This window comes from Microtus oregoni, unplaced genomic scaffold (genome assembly GCF_018167655.1).
Source record: "Microtus oregoni isolate MIOR12 unplaced genomic scaffold, Mior012 000030F_ref0000283, whole genome shotgun sequence".
NCBI classification, from domain to species: domain Eukaryota; kingdom Metazoa; phylum Chordata; class Mammalia; order Rodentia; family Cricetidae; genus Microtus; species Microtus oregoni.
In genome coordinates, this window is record NW_024543089.1 from 13743235 (window position 1) to 13770682 (window position 27448).

Below are 27448 nucleotides of genomic sequence, written 5' to 3' on the forward strand. Positions count from 1 at the left end.
TGATTTTCAAAACCTCCATTTTATATCCCAGTGACATAGAGTACAAGAAATTACAAACCAAGGAAAATATGACATTTTTAAAAATTGATTTATTAAAAATTCAACAGACTATTACATTTTAACAAATTTTCTTCTAGCCACCTATATATATATTTATGTATAAATGTTTTACACAAACACACATATATATATACTAAGTATTTTTTCTCAGAAAATTTCAAGCATGTGCAAAAGTATAGTACTAAAATCTATACTAAATATGTACAAGCCAACTAGCCATCCAATGACAACTGTCTTTGTTTTTTATGCCAACACACTTACTACCTGCCCCAAGATTTTCTATAGTACAAATTGAAAATAATTTGTTGATGTTTATTCAGCATCAACAAATAGCCACTCATTTAAAATCTTTCCTCAATTATACTTTGGATGGTTTTGATGGTGATTTATTTGATCTATATACAAATGATACCCAGATTGTATTTGGTTGATCTAACTGATGAAGTCCCTTGGTTTATAAAATTTATATCTTACCTGTTCTTTTTCTTTTTAATTTCCATCAATCAGTCAAGTGGAAAAAAAGAAGTTATTTGTCCCGAGTTTATCCCATCTGGATTTTTCTAGCTAACTAAATCCTCTTAACATCACTGAACAGACTTGCACGTCTGTGTATTAACTAAAATCTGGTAGAGACAGAACTGTGGTTAATTCTACCCTTTGCTCATGCCCCCATGCCCATACATCTTTCCGTGTCCTCTTTCCTTCCCTCTGATGATTATCTTATAGGAGATACACAGTCCTTCCATCACAAAGCAAATATTCTAACCGCTTCTCTTTGAGTAGACATTAAGCACTTCCTATACCCAGTATAAGTAGAGATCTGCAAAATAGTAATTTCGTAAGTTCATCAATGTTAAGAACCAGAATCTATACATATTTGGAATAATTTTCCATGATCAATTTTTTAGTTTCTCTGAAATATATTTCATTCAGAAAAGACAGCTTATTGTCTTCTATTTTTGTCTATTTTCAAAATACAGTTGTGATATTTCTCAATACAATAGCTTATGTGTTTGTCTTCAGGATGATGAAAAAGCAGTGAATTCTTACCTCTTAAAATATGCTGCAACTATTTCACAATATATTATATGTATTATAATATTTACTAAAACTAAAATAGCGTGGCTTGGGCTACAATATACTCAAATATTAAACAAATTCCATAGAGCCCCTCATGTATTTGGCAGTCACGCCTATGGTTTGACAAGGCAAGAGGCATCCTACTATGTTTCTGTTTTAGTTCAGAAGAGATCTGCTTCCATTTTGAAGATGTGTGCATAGGATGTAGTGTGAACTAAAGTGACACAAGACTGGGCTGCCATTGTTCCAGACCTTTATGTTTATGAGTAGAGTGTGTATGAGAGTGTTTTCAGTGGAGGTGCATCAGGATGTGGGAGGCCCTTCTGTCTATGTGTTGCTTTTATTGGTTAATGAATAAAGAAATTGTCTTGGCCTATAGCATGGGAGGAGGAAAGCAGAGTTAGAGAGAAGCCATGGAGCTGCCAGAGACAGATACTGGGAACTTTACCCGGTAAGCCACAGCCACACAGCAATATACAAATTAATAGAAATGGGTTAAATTAATATAAGAGTTAGACAATAAGAAGCTAAAACTAATGGGACAAGCAGTGATTTAATTAATACAGCTTCTGTCTGATTATTTTGGGTCTAAGCTAGCTGGACGGCTGGGAACCAAGAAGCAGCCCTCCTCCAACATCAGGACACATCACTGGTGTTTTCAAATGAAATTTAAGATTTCGGGTCTTATTTAGGCATTTTATTTCATATCTGTGTTGCTCTCATTATATTGTGAGAATCTTGACTTCAAATGTTATTGTACTGGTACTCACTTTAATTGTCAATATTTATACATGCACCAGTACTACTGGTCATGACAGGTGGAAACAGGTTAACATTTAGTTTGCATTACATCTCCCCCTTGCAGCATTACTATGTACAGACTATCAAACTGCTTTGTTTAAAAATAACTTATAATAAGTTTTCCCCTTAAACAATCAACTCAATTTAGAAGTAGGTAGATTTCTTTCATTTGAATTGTAAAGTTCAGGGATTCTTCTTTTGACTGAATTTGATTTAATGAATTTGTGAAACTTTTACATAGCTTTGTGCTCAAATCTCTGAAACAAAGTGTATTCAGAGGAATATATTTTCTTTCCTGTCACCCCTACTCATTTATTTTTGACATAGCTCTGTGAGAGAAATCGTGTATTTGCCTTCATGAGACACATGCTTAGATAAATGGTGGCCTGTTCTGGAACCCTTCTTCTGTTTTGTTGTTTGCATTTTCATTGTATCATGGGATGCTTCTACTGAATTAGGGAAAGATGAATTTCAGTATTTTGCCAATAATCCATACACATGCTACTCAGTATCTTTTTGATGAATGTAGGCAAAATATTACAATGAATATGATGTATATGTGTATACAAACATTCACTCATATCCAAAAATTTAGAAATTTAGTTGTTATGAGAAAATACAAATGTATATGAAAATTTACAGGATGGTGACAAATTTCTCTGTAGTGGCATTTTATAAGTGGTATTCTAACCATATAAAGACTGTATACTTTATTTTGCTAGGGTTGAGCTGGGTTTGAACCTAAGTCACTGAACATGCAAAGTGTGTGTTTTATTTCTGTGTTACACTCAAAGTCCCTGAATATACTTATACACAGTATAAAGAGCAAACATGTCCTAATGCTACATTTTCAGATATTATCTAACATGTGACTTGCTTTTTTAGTCACGCTGCTTTTTCTGGAGACAGTTTTCTTCATGTAATTGCTTTATCTTGATGGGAGCTGCTGTCACCAGCTAGTATCTGCAAAATGATTGCACTATAATACCTATTTGTGAATATTCAAACGTATTCTCATTTATTAAGGACTACTATGTAAGAAGCAGGCTTTGATTCCATACATTTTATTTTTTCACTATAAAATTTGACAGCAGAAATTATAAGACTATTCCTTGTCTACACCTCACAGTAGGCATTAACTCCTTTCTAACACAAGTTATAAATTATAAATATATTATGAAACTATCTTCCTGTACTATAACTGATTTTCAGATTGGATAATGAAATATATTGAATACTCTTTTAAATAGGAACTGAAATTTGCTTCTTAAGAGAATCTTAGGATGGACAGACAGACACACCTACCTTAAAGTTCTTGTGAGATTAGTTCTGACAGGACTGGCAGGACCCAAAGCAGTAGTTTTCTTTATCTCTCTAAAATCACTATTCATGTATCTGTTTTTCTTTATTGGTATAACGGAGGCAGAACTAATTTGAAAAGGTGGTGGCTATTGATTACTTAATGGAAGACTATAAGTGTAGAGAAATGCTGAAGTGAAATCTATTCTGTGCCCTCCCATGCAACAGGCCCCATTATCTAGCAGTGGGAGCCATTTTGTAACTCTCATTAATATGTAATAGGCAGCATCAGGCTGGATATAGGCTACTAAATTGCCATCGGCCTAGGTTCCAACAGGTCATAAGAATGTCTCAAGTATACAGCAGAGTAATAGGTGTCCTTGATGTATTAATCTGCAAGAAGGACAATTGTTTTCTCCCTTCCCTCTGAACTCACATCAATGATGGACTGATGGAAACGCCTACTAGGCAAGTCAAAGTGATTCATGCTGTGGGTGTGTCCCTACCTTGGCATGCTCTATGTGAACTAACGTGGTATTTTCCGCTGTGAAACACAATTTCAGCTATGTCAGCGCTCCTCTCACCACAAGCAAGAAGAGCTGCGGGCTTGTTCAGCACAGGAGGCATCTGCCAAAGGCACTCGGTCTGCACAACCATCATGCTCGGAGCAAGATTCTGAAGCACAAAGACTATCAGGCTCACTACTTGTCACATGTCCAGGAGCTCTTTATTTCAACCCATTGTACACGGAAAATAAGGAGTTTTAAAGGCAGTGGTGGTGAGAGGTCTGTCAGAGAATGAGGCTGAGGACTAGGATTCTCTGGAAAAGGCTTGCTAAAGTGACATCTGATTTCTGAGTGGACAAGAACAAACTTTGTAGATTACTGACTACTGTTATAGAACTTTTTTTTCAAGTTACTAGGTTACCTTTCCAGTAAAAACTATTCATTTCTAAAGTATATTTCCTTGAAATGATGTATAATCCTTAGGACAAGTTATCTTCTTTGGAGCTTGGCAGTGGTGGTGCACACCTTTAATCTCAGAACTCAGGAGGCAGAACTCACTCTGAGTTCAAGGCCAGCCTGGTCTACAAGAGCTAATTCCAGGACAGGCTCCAATGCTACAGAAAAACCCTGTCTCAAAAACAAACAAATAAAAAAGATATTTTCTTTGGATTTATAGGCACACACACACACACACACACACGCACGCACGCACACACACCATAAGATTAGATACCCGCCATCCTAAACAATGCATAAAAATCAAATTGATAGTGAGAAAGTCAATTTTTTGAATCACTGATTTTGAAAAATTTTGAAAATGTACTCAGGAGAGCCATTTACTTTGAAGCACCTTAAGATTATTTATAATTACCTACCCAGAGTGAGTTTGCATAAGAATGTAAATTTAGTCTGCTAACAGCATGTGAAGCTTCTCCTTGAAGTCAATGAGGGGAGATGACCTGCACAATGGGGAAGGGGAGTGGGATCTCAGTGCAATCCCATGTGAAAACGTGAAGAAATTCAGTGTTACTCTCCAGCTAGGCGTACATCTGTGCATTCTCTTTCCGATTATAGGCAGAGACGTTAAAGTTTACAAGATTTACTAGTGGGAAATGTACTTGAATTAATTTTGTTTATAAGCAAACCTATCTTAGGAGGTTGAAGAAATCAGTCAGTTGCTTGCTTTGTTCCATTGTTGTGTCTTTATTGGTTGTCAGCTTTGTTGTTGCCTGTTCAACTTGTTTAAAGGAGGCTCCCTTTAGAATTTTCAGATGCTTCGGTTGCTTTTGTCAAGAGATAAATACTATAAGTTAACATTAAAAAATTCACCACTATTACACAAGTCAAAGGAAGATATTTTAGCAAGATTTAGTATAAAATATGAATAATATTTATCTCCAATGCCTTTTGAAAGTCCAGTGAGAGACTTTTCTTAGCCCACATATTCAAAATGAATTTCAGAGAAGCTGTAATAAATTTAGTACTTTCAGTTGTGAAAGTCAAATCTTAAGTTTCTTTTCCTTTTCCAATTTTACAGCGCAGCAGCAGTTTTGGGAATTTTGATCGGTTTCGGAATAATTCCACATCCAAATCTGACGACTCACCTGAGGTTAGTGTTTTATTCTATCTTTATGAACATTATAATAGCATATTGTCAAAGTTTAAATGTTAGCTAAGGAATTTAAATACATTTTCAAGTCATGTAGACTTTTATAAAATTTGAAATAAATGGGCAATTAGGGCCTAGCATCATGTTGGGCATTAAGAGGTAAACAGCTATCTAAAAAAATCTTCTCAATGTTTGAGCAGCACATGAATTTAAAGTTAGTGACAATTTAAATATTTTCCTAATGCAAAGTTCCCGTTACAGTTCCAGGTCTCTTGAGCATTTCCTTGCTAAAGCAATACACATGCATGAGACGACAGCATGCTAAGTTGTTAAATGGGCTGGATGGTTTTTCTGATAAGATGAGGATGTAGCTACCCCACTGAACTTGGCCACATCGACTGTATGCATTAAAAGCCTTATTGGTTACCTTTACATGCATATTGGTAAACTATGCACAATTTGTATATGCCTAAGCAAAGCTCACTGTAAGATTAAATCTTGTATACAATAAAAGTACCAATTTATATTTACATTTAATTAATCATTTATCATAAAGAAAGTATAGTGCAACCAATTGACTTATCTATTGAGAACTATTGGAACTATTGGCGTTTCAATTTTATTTTTGAAGGGATCGATCTGTTCACTATGCAAAATTGCTTTTCTACCACAGAGAAATGTCTAAGGTAGAACTTAACCTTTTCACTGGCTTTACAGTCTGCCACTCTATTATACCATCTTATTTGTGAGCCACCACTTGGGATGGGTAACTAAAGAAAGGAACAGTAACTAGTTAACTAGTAGGAGGGATTCACATCGAGAACACTAAGAATCCAACATATATTCATAATTAATCCTAATCCTCACCCTACCCTACTAATAGTGAACTCACTAATAGTTGCTTTTAGATAAACAGGTTATATAAACCTTACATACAGATGCATCTATATATAATATGCTATTTTTCCTTCAACAAGGGATATTCTAATAAGTAAAAATATAATTTCATATAATATTATTTTTAATAAGTCCATTAACATGCACCTATATATATATAAAATATATTGACTGATGTAATATATACATACCATCACACACACACACACAACACACTTGTCTTAGTTTCTTCTCCTGCTGTTGTAATAAAATATGCTGCCAAGAGCAACTCTAGGGAGAAAGGGGTTATTTCAGAGCACAGTTAAGGATCACAGTCCATCACGGTGGGGACATCAAAGCTGCGTGAGCATAAAGCAGCAGTTCGTTTCACATACATAGTCAAGGAGCTGTGAGCAATGAACACATCCTCAGTTTCCTTTCCCCATTTATAAAGCCCAGCCAGGGAATGGTGGCTAGAGCAGATGGGAATTCCTATCTCAGATGTATAATCAAGATCATCCCCCAAATGCTTGCACAGAGGTTCAATTCTGAGTGATTCTAGACGTTCCCAGATTGATTGTAAACACCAACCATTGCAATCACTTTTTACTCTCATTTATTTATTTATTTATTTAACTTAATTTTTTTTATTCATTTTACACCAACCGCAGTTACTCCATTCCTCCCCTCCTTCTGCTTCTCCCCACCTGCCCTGTCCTCATCCATTAGTCAGAGAAGGTAAGGCCTCCCATGGGGAGTCAACTAAGCCTTCCATTTGAAGTTGAGGCAGGACCAAGTCCCTTCCCTCTGCATCAAGGTTAAGCAAGTTATCCTACCACAGGGAATGAGCTCCAAAAAGATATAATTATATACATACTCACACACATATATGTATAAACACCTGTTTATGTATGTATGTATTTACATGTGTAAATACACCGAGGGGAATTTACTTATGACACTTTATTTTCACTTAGGGTTTCAGATATAGCCACGTACAATGTATTCTGCTACTATTTAGCTTTTAGGAAATCTATATAAGTTTCTCAAGCTCATTCACTGTCAATGGAATAAGTAGTAACGGCCTTGTAATTTTTTAAAGCATTGAGAAGAGCTGATAAAATAGTTTTCTCATTTCTCAGAAACCCAGCATCAATTTTTTATCCTTTTCACAGATACCTACATAATGGCAGGGTTTCTGTTAATTACTCCAAAGTTCTGTTGCAATGAAAGAGGAAAATGCCTACTTCATAAGGTCTGGAGACTACAGCAATATCGCCTAAAAAGATGATGAAAACAACAGAATTGTAATTTCTAGAAAGAAACATAGTTCAGGCTTTGGAGAACTTCACAGAAAAGAAAACAATTTAAAATATATGGAAACAGTTTCTCTGAAGTCTCTATAAGTAATTACGAGAAAAAAACAAACAGTATTTGTATTGCATTTGAAGCTTAAATAATAGTAACAATATTCGTTTTAATTAAATAATATACTCTCATATTTATTTCAGTTAGTAAAATAATTTTTCAATTAAAAACAAGAAAGTTATAAGTAAGGAAAAGAGAGAAGGAAAAGGCTAACTAAAATTTGAGTGCTTCCAAATCAAATTTTATTCTGGTATTTTGAATTAAGCAAAGACTCTGCCTTTATAACCTTGAATGTAGGAATTAATAATGTGCAATGAGGGCTTAAATTAGCTGTCCATTCATATTTATCATAGGCAATTTGGGGTAAGATATGAAGCAAAATATAATATTGATTAATAATGATGTTAACTATGTGGTTAAACTCTCATATTAAAATATTAAAGCTCACTACTCAGAAGTTTCCCCTCTTTTTTATGTTCTGGGAATGACTAGCTGTCCACCTATCAAGCATGGTGGGCAGTACTAAAGCAGATGACCTTCAGAGCTCATGTCTTGCCCATCTGTGGTACCAAGAACATCTAATCCAAATATGTCCTCTAGGGGAGGGGGGAAACAGTCTTAAATTTTCACATCGGAATTTCCTCTGCTTAGAGGACACTGAGCACCAGGTAACACGCCTTCAAGAAGTCTTAAGGCAAAATAAAGTATACAGTCAAAGCCTTTATTCTCATAGAACATACATCATGTGTGAGATGCAGATGAACAATAAATGAGCAAACAAAATTTCAAGTAAAGTAAGAGCAGAGAAGATGAGTAGTACATCAGATCAACAACAGGAAGTGTGGACAGCATGGAGAATGATAAATAAGATACTTTTTCACGATTACTACATTTTAACTGGAGACCTAGATAGCTTATTAGATCCGTGGCTATATAGCTTATTAGATCCATGGCTATCTCAATGTAGCCAAGGCAAAACATGTCCAGACTGCAGTGGGGACCTTAGAAGGTAGAGGAGATGCACAACCGTGGCAATATTTTCTTACCATTTCTTTTAAGTTTTGTTGTCCATCTGTGAGTCAGAATCACCACACATGACTTGTTAAAACAAACTGTTCCCTAATATTGAAGATGCTGTTTTAAAATCTGATCAGTAGCAAAGAGTTAAGTTCATGAAAGTATGCCATTTTACACAGATTCTATATGATGTAACATATTTTATAAACACTGATTAATAATAATGTTAATTATGTGGTTAAACTTTCAGATTAAAGCATTTAAGATCACTACAGAGAAGTTCCTCATCATTAATTATATCATATCACATTGATTTATTTATGCTATGCTGTTGAGCTTTGTAGGCAAACACCCTTACCTGTGTTTTGTTCTGAGTCATAGCGGAGACCACTGCCTTATAAAGAAGATTGTTAATGAGCACACGGTAACAGCAAAACAAATGAAAGATTTAATTATTGCATACATACAATTTATATATTACATGAGAATTTCTTTATTGGTGGCTTGAGCCAGATATTATTTACTGTTACTTCAAGTGAACAATGAACATGCATACACACCTAGTCAGATGAAAACATTGTAGATTTCAACTGATTTAATTAACTTCCAAACTTCTTTAAAAAAATCACTATGTCCATGCAAATTTCTTTGAAATGCAAGGGGCTACTGTAATGCTCTTCCATCAAGAAGAGTGATTAGGGTTTTCTAATCCCGCCACAACTAAACTATCTCCCATCATACAGCTGTAACCAATCATGCTGCCTGATGGTGACTTCTGTTTTGATCATCTCAAAATCAAGAACTAAAATGAATAATAAAGCTATTAAGCCATTGCTGAAATCCTCAAAAAATTTCACATGCAATGGTGAGAGCTCTCAAGGAAGTTTCTTATGCAGCTGGAAATGCTCAACAATATGTTCTGTGCCCAGAATGTGTGCAGCACAAAATGACCAAAATATCCAGACTTGCGTTCTCCCTAAGGCGGTTATCAATGAATGTTCATAGGGTTGGACACAGGGAAATCCCTAGCACTGAAAAGCACTCAACTCAAATAAATGATCTTTTCTTCTTTATAATTTTATTTTATTTTTTTAAATTAAACTCCACTAGGTCCATGAAGGGGAACTAACCAATGGACGTGAAGAACAAAATAAAACCTCAAATAATGGAGGAAATCTAGGTAAAAAAATGAGGGCGATTTCATGGACAATGAAGAAAAAAGTTGGGAGGAAATACATCAAAGCCCTTTCTGAGGAAAAAGTAAGTGTATTTTGCCATCTGTATCTTTATATTTTTTGTAATATATTCAGTCGGCTCTTTCTTCAGATAGAGACTATTTGGTGTTTTGCAAATCATTTAGTCTTATTTTTTCTTTTACTATCATACTCAGGAATTTCTGTAGTGCTTTAAGAAACAGTGTGTTCTCATGCACATGAGTGCCAGCAGGGTGCATGCAGACATCAGAGGACAACTTTTCAGTCTGTTCTCTGTTTCAACTTTTATGGGTTCCTTGGATCAAACTCAAGTCCTCAGGCTTGTTCAGCAAGTGCCTTTACCTGCTGAGCCATCTGGTTGGCCCAGTTTTATAGATCTTAAGGGATTATTACTCCTGTTTTAAAAGAGGAAAATTCACACATCTAGCATGTAAAGAAGAGCACATGGTTTAAGTTGTAACGATTATCTGTAATTTATCTCTTCTTATCACAAAATACTAGCCCATTTATAAATAATCTACGCTTCCACATCTATGACTGGGTTTTTGAGCTGTTTCTACTTTGGGCATATTATGAGTAATACTTTTGCAAACACTTGTGTGCGATTCTTTGTATAAAAATATTTTTTGTTTCTTCTTAATACATGGTAATTCTACATCTAATATTTTGAGAAGCTGGCAACTGCTTGCCCAAAACTATGCACAATTTTACTTACCCAATATTAATAAATAAATGGCTCCAATATTTCTATATCATGTCAGCTTGTGTTTTTTTAAGTATTGGCCATTAGTGAAGATGAAGTAGATTCACACTGTAATTTTTCATTTACATTTCTCTTATAATGGATGATACTGAGATCTTTTAATGTGCTTGTTGGTCCTATCTATTTCTCTTTAAAGAAATGTCTATTTAAATATTTTGTCTGCTTTTTAATAATTGGTTATTGCTACTTAATATGTTTTAAATGTTTATATAATTTTTAACGAGCCTTTTAACCAAATATGATTTCTAAATTCTGTGCATGGTATTTTCATTTTTATAGTATTAGTTGAATCCCAAATATTTATAATTTTATAATAATCCAACTTTTCTGTTTTTCTTGCTCTTTGGTTTTTGGTATCATACTTGAGATATTACCTAACATAATATAATGAAGATTACTTCTGTATTTTCTCCTAATGGCTCTTAAAATTTAATGTAAGACCTATTTGGATTTCAATGTTCTGTGTGGTGTTTCAGAGGAGTAAAACTTCCTTCTTTTTCATGTGAATATCTAGTTGACTCAGTTTCATTTGTTGAAGACTCTTCTGTCCCCATTTTAATGTCTTGGTACCAATGTTTAAAATCATCTGACAATCATACTCAAAATTGTTATAAATATATAGATCATAAATATAAATATGCCTTGTATAATATTTCAGTTTTATATTGTTAATTCCTATATCTTATGCTCATTTTCTTTCAGCCCTCTTCTACTTGAATTCTGTCCCTGGTATTCTATTGCAACAGTAATAACCTCTGTGATGCCCAAACACAATGACACTTTACATTTTAGCTATAGACACAAAGGGTGACATGTTTATATGTAAAACTTTCTGTTTCTCTGAGCACTCTTTGAACTTTTGTCTTTCCCAGAATTCTTCTTGCCTTTGCTTTTGATTCTATCTCTCTAAATAGTAAGACTTCCCAAGGCTTATTAAAATACTTGATGCTCCACTAAATATACCCTCTCCTCTTTAGTGATCTTAGACAGTCTTATGCCATTGGGCCCCAGATTAAAGCTTCCGAATGTCTTGTAAAGGATTCTATCAATACAGTGTGATAGAGCCTGCTAATCTGGCTAGTCCTCTGTGGAACAGACCTCCAAGAAATAAAAGAAACACCAAGGATGAACTAGGGAAATGTCTGTGAACTCTTTGTTGTTGTTTTGTTTTGTTTTTTGACATAGGATTTGTCTGTAAAATAGCCTTGGCTTTCCTGGATCTCTCTGTGTAGACTAGGCTGACCTCCAATCACAGAGATACACCTACCTCTGCCTCCAGAGTGCTAGGATTAGAGGTGCATGCCACCACCCAGCACCTATGAACTCTTAAGAAGGGTAAGTGCATAGGGAGAGCCTTGCAATGGCAGTACAAGTCTGACATCTATAAAAAAAGAGCAAGAGGAGATAAATATCCGAGTTTCTCTTTACAGCCCTCTTCTGAGAACGTTTTGGCTAGATCTTGAACCAGAACTTCCCACTGGAAGAACTCCTTAATTCCCCACCAGAATAGGCACAAATTTTATTCATAAGTATTCAGCTACTGACACATTGGAGGGTCTGGCTTCAGTGCAAACACACTGGTAAATAGCAAGGGGAATAGCTGGAACTGCCACGGTGTATTAGTCATATTTCTGTTGCTAATGGCAATGCATAACGAACTGATTATTCACAAACAGCCTTATTTTAGTTGCACTTATGGTCCAAGAAAAAGTGGCCACATCTCATGATGGCCTTATTGGTGGTAGGGTTACAAGGCAACAGAGGTGCAAATACAGGATAGTGTCTATCCCTTTGTTAGTAAAGCCACCAACACCTAGTCAATGTGGTTCTATTATAACCTCATCTAATCCCAACCATCTCCCCAAGGCCGTGCCTCTAAACACCAAAGTCGGATTACATTTCCCCTTTTATGGTACTGCACAGTGGAAATTAAATGCACATGTGAGTTTTGGGGGATGACAATATGGAATCATAGCATGCAGTTTCCAACCCCATAGCTCACATACTTTGCACAATACACATTAAGATCTAGGTGCCATATTCCCATGGTCACCACAGTGGTCTACAACATTCTTCCTGAATTGGATCTCAATCACTTCTTTGAGTTACTATGTAATACCTTCCTTTCTCTCGTGATATTGACCTGTACATCCAAAGCTAATTATGAGTTCCATTTTGTTCTCATCTTTCCTTTTGCTTAAGGAAAGGGTAGTAAAGTACCTTCAGAAGTAAACAGAAGTGCTATTCTCTCTTAATTCAGGCCAACATGTTATAAAAGGGTATCTTCATACTTATTCAGGTAAACTCAAGGCATTTGTTACCTTACAGTGGAAGTCTTTGGCATTCATTTTGCCTAAATCAACAAACCTTTCTCACTTTTGCCCAATTTACTAGTTCTCTGACATTATACAACCTATCTCCTTCATAGCACTTATACAGCTCATACTAATACTTGTTAGAGAAGGGCTGCTTGTTGGTTCCCAGCCACCTGCCTAGCTTAGACCCAAAATAATCACACAGAAACTGTGTTAATTAAATCACTGCTTGTCCCATTAGCTCTAGCTTCTTATTGGCTAATCTCTTACATACTAATTTAGCCCATTCTATCAATCTGTGTATCACCACATGGCAGTGGCTTACCAGCAAATTTTCGGTATGTTTTACTCTGGAAGTGCCTCCATGGCATCTCTCTGACTCCACCCTTCTCTCTCACAGCACACAGCCTAGCTTTCCCCATCTAGTTCTGTTCTTCCTTGCCATAGGCTCAAAGCAGTTCTTTATTCATTAACCAATAAAAGCAACACATAGACGGAAGGACCTCCTACACCAAATATTTCCATGTACATAAGTTCATTTCCTGTAAAGACATATGAATACTAGCTTATAGACATTTCCTAGCCCATGCATACTAGAACATAATCTCTTAGAGCCCAAACCCTTTTCCTATGTTATCTTGTTTATTAGAGTATCCACAATTGTTTGAAAGATGGCAAGTACCTACTAGGCTGTGCTTCATAAACCTTCCCTAAATGACTGAATGAATAATGAGAATCAAACTAAGTCTATGCTTATTATGAAGTTTTATCAATGCTCAGTAATGCTCAAAATAAGACTATTGAATTACAATGTGATGGGTATTAAGAAATTCATAAGCTTTGTCCAAACTTTCTAAAAATGGCAAACATTTGAGATGTTTTCAAGGAAATGTAATTTGTTTTGAAATTGTCTGTCTTTTCTCATTTTATGCAAGATTTGCTTTTCACTTGACTAGGTGGCAAGCACAGTATGCGATTTGTAAAGCTCCTGAGATAAGGTTTGCTTTAGAATTGCCAAGTGAGCATGTTTTATTCATATCTAGTGATCTGAGAGCATGCAAATAACTGACATGAAACAAATGTGCAGAGTTTAAGCCTGTAGTATCAGATCTCAAAGGATTAGTAATGGCAGCAAACAGATAAGAGGGAGGACATGAAGAAGTAGCTGTGCTTTAACAGAAGAAGCATCAATGCCAATATAGCCAACATTTCTGATTAAATAGGCTTGATATGATATTCATCTTTATTTTCAAAACTAGACCATTATAATTGCAGTTATATTCCACAACAAACACTGTCTCATCTAGGGGTGTTTTCCAAGTATCCTCTGAACTGTTTTCCTAGAAAATGAACTGAAGATTAATGACTCTCATATTTCATGCTGATGTATTCATGAGTGTTTTATTGTTTAAATGTGTCTTGCTTGTAGAGTCAGTGCACACAGTGAAATCTCCATGGAAATCTGATCTGTACACTTAACCTCTGATATGTTTTCATCTGAAGGAGGAGGAAAATGGAGAGGAAGTCCTCCCATATCGGAACAGTGATCCCATGATTGGAACACATACAGAGAAGACCTCCCTCAAAGCCAGCGACTCTATGGACAGCCTCTACAGTGGGCAGAGCTCGTCAAGTAAGGCTAATGTGTAAGAGGAGGCATCTGAGAAATGAAGCCTGGGTTAAACTAATTAAAAAACAATGAAAGATCACCTTGAGGTTGTTTATCAGATTAGAAACAAAGATCAGACATTTGATATAGAGAAGCTGAAAAGGTTGGATACATTGACTATACATGGCGTTATTGATTGTGACACATAGCATAACATATTTTAACACTATAGCCTGCAGGACTCTTATGAAAATGACTTGAACAAGTTGTGCTAAATAACAAAATCTGATACCAAATTGTGTGCTCAGAAAACCTTGTGTTATCTTGAGTCAAAAGATATAAAATTAATCAAAATAGAAAAATAAAATTCTGTTCTTTATTTTTCTCTTTTGATTTTTTCTTTTTGTCTTTGTCTCTTCTTCTCCCCCTCTCATTTCTCCCATTCCTCCTCTTCTTCTTCCTCCTCGTTCCTTTCTTTCTTTTTAATTTATTTTGGTTTTCTGCAAAGTGCAGGATACATGCCTCAATTCTATCACTTACACTTACCATTAGTAAGTAGAGACTGAAACAATGAATATTACCACATGATACATATGTCACCAGTGGGCAACTCTAAGGATTGCTGAGCCAACACTGATATTTGATAAGAAGGACATTACTCAAGATGCAGTCACATTTTTCTGCTGCAATACTCACAAGAAAGTACTGAGGGTGCTGGTGCCTTATGTCTTTCTGTATGTGAAGTGTTATCTTTCCTCCTTCATTTCAGGAATTGCAAATGTCACTGAAAAGTTTATTTTCCTCTTCCCTTTAAATCAACTACTTTTGTTATTGAAGATGACTCACAAAGAGAAGATATTTTAAATATCCTCAAATTTATTCATATTTGCTGTACAACAGTTATTTTGTGATGAAAACTAAGGCAGAAACATTTGAAGGATGCAGTGTGTGTGTGATTCAGTTTTCATAAGTATCCATTTCTGCTAAAAGTATTCAAATTCACATTGTGATACTGAATGTGGGAAGAATTTTCTTACTCCAGTCCATGGGGTAAAGCCTGCTCCCACACATTCTTCAAGAAGGGAGGCCTGGGGAGAGAATGCTCCACTTCCATGCTACACTTCTGTTCGTGCACAATGCCCAACGTCCTGCAGGATTTTTACCTTATTTCATAATGCACGTTAGGGAAACTACCGCTGTTGACTCCCCGCGCACAAAAGGTCATTCTCCAGGAGGAAGAGAGGGGACTGAGGGTGTGGGAGAAACACGGAGGCCCTCGCATTGGCGCCAGAACTGACCCGACAGAAAGAAACAAACTGAAGCCAAATAGCTTTGCTCTGTTTTGCTTTCTTACTCCCGAAGTCAAGATCAGAAAGGAAGGGGAGCAGAAATCAAGCAGCCCGGCAGAATAGGATAGCTTGGAGGTACAGATGTCTGGGCCATCTTCTCCTCTGCAAGACACACAAAAGCATCACCTTTTATAAGCAAACATTTTTCTCTCTTTGGCCTTTGGCACACAGTCAGAATTCTGGGGCAAACATTCATTACAATCGTGTAAGTTAGAAGGAACTCTGAAATGACATGTGTAGGCCATTTTTGATCAATAATAATACATGATTAAAATGTTATGTATTAAATTCCTTCTTAGTTTTCAAGTATGAAAATTTCTTTCTAGGTCTAGGCTTGAACCTACACCTTGCTACAGATTAGTAAGTGGGCACTTCTTAATGCCCTTTAAGATAGATCAGATCGTAGAGCCAAAATGAGACAGGATTGGAAAAAAGATTGAGGAGCATATTCAGACTGTCAGGGAACAAGTCACAACTAACTCTGAACAGTGAGTCACCGAGGGAGTGTGATTAGAAGCCCAATCAGACTGGCATCCATTGCTCCTGCTCTAGACAAGGTGCCGGAGGCTACGAACCTTTGATAACCTGTTAACCTTTTTTTTTTTTTTTTTTTTTTCATAAGGTGGAATAACAAGCTGTTCAGAAGGAGCAAGTAACAGGGACAGTTTTCGACTGGATGACGACAGCCCCTATGCCGGGCCATTCTGTGGCCGTGCCAGAGTGCACACAGACTTCACTCCAAGTCCCTATGATTCCGACTCCCTCAAAATCAAGGTAGGCCCACATTACATCTGCTTCCTGGTCTGTCGAATGCCAGTTGTGGGATTTCCTTTAGGAACTACAGAAAGTTTGTGTTCATGGTAAGCTGGACTGACGCCCCAATTTGAACTTAGTGTGAGGTGGGGTGAGAGGGATCAGTCTCCTGTGGCCATTGACATAAGAATCTGTGGGAAGGGAATGCATTGTCTGCATTTTTTGAAGCTCTCAGAGGTGATCAGCTAGGTGTGCCCACCTGATACCAGTTAGACACAAATAATAGAGCAAAGGGAGCAGCCAAAAACAGAACTATGAGACAGGCACCCAGCAGAGCAAAGGCTTGGGGAACCACACTTGGCTGGGCAGCTCCAGTTCTTTCTAATTTGGTTGCCTCATGTAACCAGAGCTCTTTTCCTATTGATAACCCTTCCACAAATGTCGCCATACAACAAATTACCCTCAGCTTATAGGCTTTAAATAACATAAATATTCAATCGCAGTTTTTGAGGGCATAAACTTGGGTATGACTCAACTGCTATCCTCACAAGGATACTGGCAAAATCAGGGTGCCAGCCACACTATGCTCTCCCCTGAGACTTGACGTCCTTCTAAAAGCTCCCATGGGTAGGTAGAACATAGTTTGTTGTAACTCCCTACAAAATTATGTCCATGTGCCACTAGGTGATTTTCTGGAGCTGTCACAGAACACAATAAACTTCTCACAGGTCCTGAGTAAGGACACTGAGTCTTTGGGGTCACCTGTCAGTTTTGCTGAAATTTGTAAGTTTAAACGACACAGGGTACAAGACCACAAATGTAAAATATGACAGGGAAGACCCAGTGAAGAACTGTCACACCTAGAAACTTATTACTGCTTCTAGGGAGTATGCTGGTCTCCTGGGTGTATAGTATCTGGCCTGTCTCTTCATTCTCTCAGGGAAAAGTGCAAACACCTAGACCCAAACTCAGAAGACAGACAGGTACACATACTATCCCAAATCAGAGAGATCATATCTTTCAGTCACAATCACATCCAGTTATTTGTTACTAGAACAAATAAATTGGTATTTTTCTTCAATCATATGTTCACAGACCTGCATGAAAATACAGATTTAAGCATAGCTTTAAGGATAGAGCCTTAAAACTAGCAAATATTGGGATCTATGGCATGCCATTGGGATGTAAAGTTATATCTCAAAAGAGTAACTTTGAACTTTGATTCTTATTTGAGTAAACATGACTCATAAAATAGGCACATTTTTCTAGAAATTAAATCTTCTCATAACAAAGTTTTGTCAAGAGAATTTTTACTCTTGCCAATAATTGCATCCTATAACCAAATGTAGTTTTAGATATGAATACACAAAATGCCAGTTGGTTTGGTCATGTCATTTTGCCTAATTCATGCTTCAACGAAAACTGTGTTGTGGATTTTATTTTATAGAATATCTCCTTTTGATGTTATCAGAATTTGGGGAAATCCCAGTAAGGCTACAATGTGCTATCTGGGAAATCGAGGTCCTTACATGGAATTCCTAGTCTCATTAATAAAAGAATTTAAGAATGAGCTCAAAATTAAGGAAAATTTGATTGTAATTAAAAAAAAACCAAGGGCAGCAAGTTTTCAGTTTCTCCAGCTACAGGGAAGAGGAATAAAGAAAAGAAACAGAGAAAAGCATGGCATTTGAGTTAGTTCAGCATGGATGTCACCTACATGGCAGGCAAGCAGCTACACGGTAGAGGTGGGTACTGCAGTGGAAAAGAAGAAGGCAAAGTATTAGGAAAACACACTTAGAAAAGGGATATAATAGAAAGGAAATGTTATGGTTTTCTGAGTAATTCAGATAGACTTGGGAAACTGTCTGCAGCCCTACCTGAGCGGTGCAGTTCTAGGAAGTAATAGCTGTTTCGCTCACTAAAGGACTCACTCTCATTCCTCTCCTCCCTTGAGCATGACTTAAGGTGAGCCCACTTCCCAAGAGGTGACCCTTTGACTAGATGATTGTCCAGGCCAACCAGATTAATCCTCTTATATTTTGGGGACCTTGAAAAGTTAGTCTCCTCCAGGCCAGAGAGAGATCTTTCCCTGTAGGTTTCTGTAGGTCACAGATGAGTGCTTCCATGAGTGACACTGGGCACAAATACTTCCATTACATACTTAGTAAAGCCTTTACTTTAATTACTTTAGCTCAATAAAACATATTGCATAGACTTATTTTATACTGTAAAAGAATCGTGCCATATGAGCTAAAACCATGAACAAAGAGTCCAAGTTTGTTTCTTCACCTTTAAGAGAGCACATTCAAATGATTATCTGATGCTTTATTCCTAGATTGATTTAGGAGGTGGGATAAAAAAATGGATCATTTTTAATCTCACACAATTTAGGCTTGAGCTCTGACCCCATCTTTAACTTCATTTAGGAATGCAACAAGTCACTTAATATCAATGTTTCCTTTTCTGTAACACTTAAAGCAATCGTCTGATACCTCATACTCTCTACGCAATATATATGTATTGTGATAAGATAACAGCATATTTAAAATACCATGTATATTGTTATACAAATGTCAGTTAGTGAGTTAATATAATAGGGAAAAGAAAAGTACCATCAAGCATGCTGGTGTTCTTTGCTATATAGGGAGCACTTTCATTGAGGATGCGAACTCCTATCTATATCTGCAATCTCTGAAGACCTTTACCACACTATCCTCATCCCTCTAAGATTCCTATGGTTCCATTCTTTCTCCATATTACTAAAGCATGATGGTGCTTTGGAATTTGATTTGTATTTGCTTTTGTCCTTAGAAAGGAGACGTGATAGACATTATCTGTAAAACACCAATGGGAATGTGGACAGGGATGTTGAACAATAAAGTTGGAAACTTCAAATTTATTTATGTGGATGTTATCTCAGAAGAAGAAGCAGCTCCTAAGAAAACAAAGGCGCACAGAAATAGTAAAAGAGAGAGCACCGGGACTCTGCAGAATTTCTTAGAGCAGATTCACCTCCAGGTTAGTAAACCTTTTGTCTGTTTGCTTTTGCTGGAAAATGGGTAGATTAGAAAGTGGATTAGTCCTTACACATGGTTGTTAAGAATGTAAGATTTACAGCAAAGGAAAATCTGTTTTCCTAGAACAGCTCTTAATTTTCCTTTATTACATTTTTATGCAAAGACAGATCTTGATGTAGCACCCTTTGGATTAAACCCTAATCGTACTTAGCAGCCAACAACAGCAGAGATTAATGTAGAGAAATGGCACTGAAAATGAAAAAAATAGATATCTAGGAGAATAGGAAATCACAGAAAAATATTTAAGTGTGAATGACCAAGAAAATAGGTAGAATACAGTCAAATTTGAGGGACTCAGAAGAGGAATGAAAGGAAGCTTGTGTTTTTATGATAGAGAGATCAAAATGAAATGCAGAGAAAATAACTGAATATAATCGTCTCAGAAGTAATTTCAGAAACAGTGATCATTAATGCTCTAATGATTATTTCAAGGAAAAGTTTGTTTATGATCACCCCACTTGAATCCATTGCACCACTGGCATGCCAATCACCTATTTTAATTATATCAGTACCTATTAAAAAATAGCTCTTGTTACATGGTACAATATACTACATAGTACAATATCTACCATAAGTAGCATCACTCCGTTCTCAGTGTAATAGAAGCTGCCTCAGAAACACACACACACACACACACACACACACACACACACACACACACATGCTACATAGCACAGTATCCACCATACTCTCAGTTTTGAATTCATTTGCAAAATTCACTCATCAGTATTTGGCTAGTGTAATTCATCAATACAAAAGCAATTATATTTTCCTTAATTGTTATTTCTGAGTTATTAAGTTACTCTTCTGTCTGCCAACATACTGTTCAAGTTTCATTATAGAATGATTGAGACAGAGTGATACTCCTGGGGGGAAACACCATTGAAAACCTGCCTCTGTCACCCATGGAAAAACACCTAAGTGTGTTAAACATCATACTCAAGAAGTCAGAGTTAGATTGTTGTGTAAGAATGGAAATTTGGGGACTCTGTGTTCTTCTAAAATACACTATTTTAAAACAAATTATCATTATCCTTTCCCCCTTTTCGGTTAAAATGTGCTTTGTAATAAGTTTTTTCTGATTACTTAAAACTTTCTGATACCATATTTAATTTTAGTAACTGAAATAAAGATATTAAAACTAGATTTAAATAAAATTGGAGACATTTTTGAGGAAGTTGGAAAAAATGTCACTTCACTTTGCATATTCAGTCTGCTAGAACAGTGGTTGTGGAAATAACAGAGCTGTGTTTCTCACCCTTCCCTTTAACACTGTTCCTCAGGTTGTGGTGACCTCCAACCATAAAATTATTGTTGTTGTTATTATTATTATTATTATTATATTTTTGGTTCTTTTGAGACAGGGTTTCTCTGTGTAGTTTTGCTGTCTGTCCTGGAACTAGTACTTGTAGACCAGGCTGGCCTCAAACTCACAGAGATCCACCTGCCTCTGGCTCCCAAGTGCTGGGATTAAAGTCACTGCCAGGCATAACATTATTTTTGTTGTTACTTCATAATTGATACTTTTCTACTGTTATGAGTCATAATGTAATATATGATACACAGGATATTTGATATACAAACCCACTGAAGGGCACAACCCACAGGCTGACAACCACATAGATACTTTATGATCAGAAGTCTAAGAATTTTACCCTAATATATGTTGATACAAATGACATACAAAATATCCCTACTGAGGAAAGGAAATAAACGCTTACTTCAAATGTGAGCCTTTCGTGTGTAATTAAAATTTAAATTTAAATGGGAGGTGAAAGGCAGGGAGGGGAGCACAGAAAAATGTAGAGCTAAATAAAAATCAATAAAAAAAGAAAGAAAAAAATTATATAGCAAGCCCGTAATTCACTAAATATATAATACCTCTTCACTCAGTCAAAATACTAAATTCATTTTGTACACAGAACTGTGTCTGCTTTGAATTAATTTTTATTTCTCACATTTATTTATTCGTGCATTGTGTGTGTGTGTTTGTGTGTGTGTGCGCGTGCGCACGCTGTGGTGTGAATGCGGAGGTAAGAGGACTTTTGCAGGAGTGGATTTCTTCTACCATTTATGCTTTGGGACCCAATCTATGTCACCAGCCTAGGCAGCAAGCAGATTACCTACTAATCCATCTCACTAGAGCTCAAATTCATCATTTAACTACACTAAGAAAATAATGAGAGTAGATGTTTTCATGACCAAGCAATCAAAAAGAGAGACAGGTGCAGAGATATTACTATAGCTTAGTCTATGAGAGGTACTGTGTTGAAAGCCTTAAGAAAATGCTGTCTTTTAATGAGGTACGAAGTGGGATGAACAAGTCAGCTGACAAGAGATCCATGATTTCCTGCTATCATCAGAGTCAAGGGACTATTTCTTCCTTACATTTGTCCTTCTGAAGGATAAGAATTTACAGCACTCTCTATTAAGTGCCCTAGTGTTTGTTTGTGGGAAAGCAGTATAAATAAAATGATCCTAGGCACAAGTTCCGCTGCGTTTTTTGCTGTCATAGGCATTTGTATAATTGCTTTAATTTAGAGGAATCACAATATTTGAGCCCTATCAGTTTACGGGTTATACACATTTCCCTCCTCCTACAGGAATATACTTCAACACTTCTGCTCAATGGCTATGAGACCCTGGAAGACCTGAAGGATATTAAAGAAAGTCACCTCATTGAATTAAACATTGCCAATCCAGAAGACAGGATGAGGTTACTCTCAGCTGCTGAGAGTCTCCTGGATGAAGACAGTAAGTGTACATATCCACCTTTCTCCCTCCTGATCATCATACTTTAATATAAACAGTGAAATCATTAAAAGCATAACCCCAATGTCACTTACTAAGAATCATATAAAGCATTCTTCCTTATAACATGAAAGATTTTTTATATAATATCAGATATTAATCTGGCCAAAATGTATAATTAGGAAAAAATTTTGACTGTATTCTAACAAAAGAAACAAATTTCTCTGGGTCTTTTGTTTTCGTCCTTCCAAGCTATTAATTTACACACAGTGGATGCCTGCGTTCTCAAAGACCAAGGGACTTAGAAACAAATATTTTAGTACCAGTGTGAGCCATTAGTGAGAAATGCCACATATGTCTACCGTAGAACGGCACAGCGCCTGGCTCCAAGTTAATGAACTTTCCCTACCACACAGGAAAATTCATTTCATTACCATATAGTCACATCTTGCGTGTGTTTATAGTACTCTTTGTAAATGCTATAATAGCTTGCAAAAATATTCAGTACTCACTTTTATTATCAGAGCTGGTTCTCTGTATTTGTAAATATAAACTAAAGATGAAATAATAAATGCAGATTCATTTATGGCTGAGTACAAGTTATTGCCAGCTGGGTTTATGAAAATGGAATAGCTTTTATTTTTACAATCGCCCATTCAGAACACTGTTTCTATTAAATCTAGTCAAACCTCAAAACCCTGAGTTTAGGGAAGGCCAAGCACTGCAGAGTATGTTGTAATGGGAAAAAAATTAAAGAGGAATGGAGTCTCTGCTCTAAACACATGCAAACATAGCAAAACCAACTGGACTCCATAGCTATAGATGTAGAGTTGTTTCTATTCTTGAGTGTGTGTGTGTGTGTGTGTGTGTGTGTGTGTGTGAACAATAATTATAAATGGGGGCGCTGGGCAAGCATGGTGGGAGCAGGAGGAGGAGGAAGGGTGGAAATGATGTGAATATGGCGTACTCAGGCATGGAATTCTCAAACAACATTTTCAAGGGAAAAAAGACAAACAAAGAAAAAGGAATGGAACCTAACTTCAAAGTGTAAAAAAGTATTTTAAACTAAAAAAAAAAAAAAGTATTTTAAACCATCCAAGCCAGTCTTCTTTTTCAAAACCTAAACTAACAGTAGATCTTAAGTACTTTCTCCAAACAACACTCTTAGTAAAACTTCATTCTAACGTCTTCATCTTTATTATTTTCCTTCATGCTGCTGCCGGCTCAGAGCCTGGGACAGGAAGTGCCTTGTATCTTGAACACAAGCTCCTAGTGATTTCAGAGTTAAGATTCAGGTCAACGTCTGGGAAGCATTGCCAGATTTCTTAATACCGCAAGGAACAGTAGAGAGGGCGAGCAGGAGGGAATCTGTATATAGCAACCAGACCTTGACTTCCTTTGTGGGTTATTCTCTGCCGCATTTCAAAAGTCCTACCAAACTGAGGCACAGCCTGGCTATACTTGTTCACATGTGATAACAATTAATGTAACTCTTTAGAAACTTTCTTTCTTTTTTCTACTTGTGGTGTTGTGTTTGCACAGATATTTATCCTTTCCCAACAACTTAGGCATGCATGACTAACCCAAAACCAGTAGAAATGATTCTATGCCTAATTTATTATTATAAATAATATTCATTATTATATTATATATTTTATTATATATATAATTTATTATAAATAAATTATTTATAATAATATAGTTTTATTTGAAGTTCTGAGGACTGGGGGATGAGCACAGGTGGATAGAGTCTCAAACGCAGGCAAAATTGACTTAGAAAAGTAGATGACTTATTCAGAGCTTGAGACCACATAAAGTCCACCCGTGAGACTTGATGCAGAGATATCTCTTCGGTAGATGAGGCAGCTTCTTCTACATCCTATCATTTCAATTCCTGGCTCCTCACTAAACAATGTGTGCTAAGAAAGCAGTTCTGGATAGAGGTGGGCAGTCCTTGGGCTTCCCACAGGTCAGGGAACCCTGATTGCTCTTCCATCAGATGAGGGGGGGGGACTTGATCGGGGGAGGGGGAGGGAAATGGGAAGCGGTTGTGGGGACGAGGCAGAAATCCTTAATAAATAAATAAATTTATAAAATAAAAAAAAAAAGAAAGCAGTTCTGTAGGCTTCTCGTGTTACTCATGTGCAGTCACATAGCCAATCTCCAAAGGAATGTAACCATGAAATACGAGGAGGGAGAAGATAGTTTCTGAATGCTTGAAAATACTTGCCGGTCTCCTACAGTTCAAACCACCTACCTTGTCCTATTTCCAGAGGATGCAAATTATAACTGAATTTCGAAGAAGTCAAACAAATAGATAAGAAGGAGAGGTTGGGCTGTCATCAAAGGCACACCGCTGTAGAGCTCAAAGTTCCAACCTTTTGCGTATGCAACCTAGGAAAGATAAAAATAAATAAATGAATACTTTAAAAGGGAAACTTTCTACTACTTCATCAGTTACCTAAAGGGTAATATTTGCAAGATAGAAAAGCTAAACATGAATAGCTAACTAGATTTTTCAAGCCGTACATCTGGGACTAAATGTCCTAAGACTGTGAGATTGTATGTTCCAGTCTTTCCTGATCTCTGAAAACAAAACGCAAGTCACATCATGTGACTTTTATTGTTGGACATACGAAGAGGACAAATGCCAGAAATTATTTCTCTGCATGAGACTCTTTAGAATGTGGTACTTGAAAAGTCAAGAGATGCTGAATACTCAACAACAGCCTTTTACGTGTAAGCATACACACAGAGCGTCTACCTTCAGGAGACAAATAACAGAAAAATGCTGGTTTGACTTGTGTCACTTTCAACACACAGCCCTGAGATTACTCTTATTTTAATCTCCTTTAGAATATACATGTCAAAAAGATGCATATCGTATGTTAGGCTATGCTGACTGAAAGCAATTTATCTCATATGAAACCGTTTCGCTTAAGAAATAAAGAAGAATGACTTTCATTTGTTGATAAGGTGGTGAATTCTGACGCTGTGGCACCATGCTCTGCGGGCTTATTTTTATCTATCCTACCTTGTGAATCATATCTCCTCCAACAAACCTAAAGAGTAAAAGCACAACCTTCATATTCCTTGAATGATAAAGACCTTGAATATATGGCTGTTTAAAAATGTTATATTGTTTAAAAAACAAATGCATGCCATAGTTACAGACAAAACATAGCTCTTAAAAGAATGGAATGTACAAATTAGCCCCATTTTATGTGTGTGTCTTTATTATTATGATTGAATCTGCTCATGTCTGTGAGAACATTCCTAATTTGGGGTTCCATTATTACTTTGAGAATTTGGAGAGTTTCTGCTTTGCCAGTCATTCAATATAAATATTAAACAAACTGGGCATGTGTCCTAAGTGTTAAAACCTCATGATATTTCAGGAAACGGTACAAGCCCAATCTGAATTAGTATTTTTTATATATATATATATATATATGTATATATATGGTATTAAAGAGGACTGAAGATAAGACAAGGGATGGGAAAAAGAATCTAAGATTTAGAATTTTATTTTCATTTCCTCTTAGCCCAGAAGTAGATAGTATTATTGTAACTTTGATTAATATTAAAATGTAAGCTTGATTAAACATTTTAGGATACTACTTGATGGGAGGCAAGATTCTTTTCCAACTAGCTGATACAAGGGCATGAGAGGTATTCAAGCCGGTCATGTGTTTATTGCTGGACAATGACTACTTTGGGGCTCCGCAGTCCCAGCAGGATACTTAGGGGTATTCAGAATCCACTCCCATGTTGCATTATCCCTGAGCAGAATAAAGTCATTGGTTGCACCCAGGAATTTAGATAATATGTGAGACAGGCAAGCTGTGAGCCAGTTCTTAAAGGGACAGAGAAAGCAGGATCTGTTTACTTTGTATATATAAGGGTTCCTGTGTTCATGATGTGACTTTAAAATTGGTCTCTGTTTCATGAGCAAATGTTCCCATCAACTTGAAGAGGTGTTTGTGTGAGTGTGTGTGTGTGTGTGCACACAATGCTCATAGGTGTTCTACATACAAAACCTTTAAAGTCACTTTGTCTTATCCAGAAATACATACGTAGAATAAAATAGTTAACTGTTGTTTATAGGATATAATTTGCTTTTCTTCTGCAATTTCTTTGTGTACATTTGGAATTATTTTGATGTGTCTTAAATATATCTCCCAAACAGCGTCCTACTGTCCTTGGGGTAAAGGAGTAATGGAAATACCTTTCTTTCTTAGCACAGAGAGCTAATTAAATTTTAAACTATAAAATTATTGTCACAAAATAAGAAAAAGTCACAGAATTGATATTCAGTGTATTTTAGATACTAGTAAGCTCTGCTTTCAGTGCCAAGTGAGGAGGAAGGGCGAAGGGTAGCTAGTGTGCCAGGTTATTGGCACAGGCTGTGGTCACAGCAGCTCCTCATTGCTCTCCCATCCCCAGTTGTGCCGTCCTGCCTGCCCAAGTTTGATGCAGGGCAAATGGGAGGGCCCTGTCAGTAGCTGGAACAAGAGCCGCCAGCAGGGAAGATTTGCAGTGAGAGCAGACAGCAGTCCAGCAGTTGGTCCAGCAGTGTGCCAGTCTACCCTGGAAGCTAGCCCTTGACACATGTACCTGGGCTTCGAACACACCTGGAATATGATTTGAGTCTGGATACAAAAAGATAAACAGTTTTAGAAAAGATACAATAATTGCTCACATGAACAAGTAGAGGAGATGGACAGATATCTTATTGGTATCTGTTTACACATTCGCATACATAGATTAATATATTTTTACTCGTAGATGCTTGGCTTTGGGATTTAATTTCCCCAGACTTATTTTTGTTGTTACTAGCTACGATTTCGTTCACGGCAAATAGCATATTATATACTAATATAAAAAATAAACTAAAATCAAAACATTTTTAACCTTTCTTCCAGGAGTAATTTCTAGTGAGAAGAACTTAGAGACTTTTCACACCAGTCGTAGACTAATGTAATGCCTCTGTGTGTGTGT

The 27448-nt window shown here is 36.5% G+C and overlaps 1 protein-coding gene across 1 annotated transcript in view; it reads left to right on the forward strand.

The window, feature by feature from the left end:
- Positions 1 to 5289: 5289 nt before the first annotated feature.
- Positions 5290 to 27448, forward strand: part of Samsn1 (SAM domain, SH3 domain and nuclear localization signals 1) — a 29047-nt gene continuing 6888 nt past the window's right edge. The window contains exons 1-6 of the mRNA XM_041678598.1: positions 5290 to 5355; positions 9727 to 9876; positions 14412 to 14541; positions 16489 to 16640; positions 19431 to 19637; positions 22300 to 22450. Coding sequence (XP_041534532.1) covers positions 9805 to 9876; positions 14412 to 14541; positions 16489 to 16640; positions 19431 to 19637; positions 22300 to 22450 — 712 coding nt within the window. The 5' untranslated portion in view covers positions 5290 to 5355; positions 9727 to 9804. The remainder of the gene's footprint in view (positions 5356 to 9726; positions 9877 to 14411; positions 14542 to 16488; positions 16641 to 19430; positions 19638 to 22299; positions 22451 to 27448) is intronic.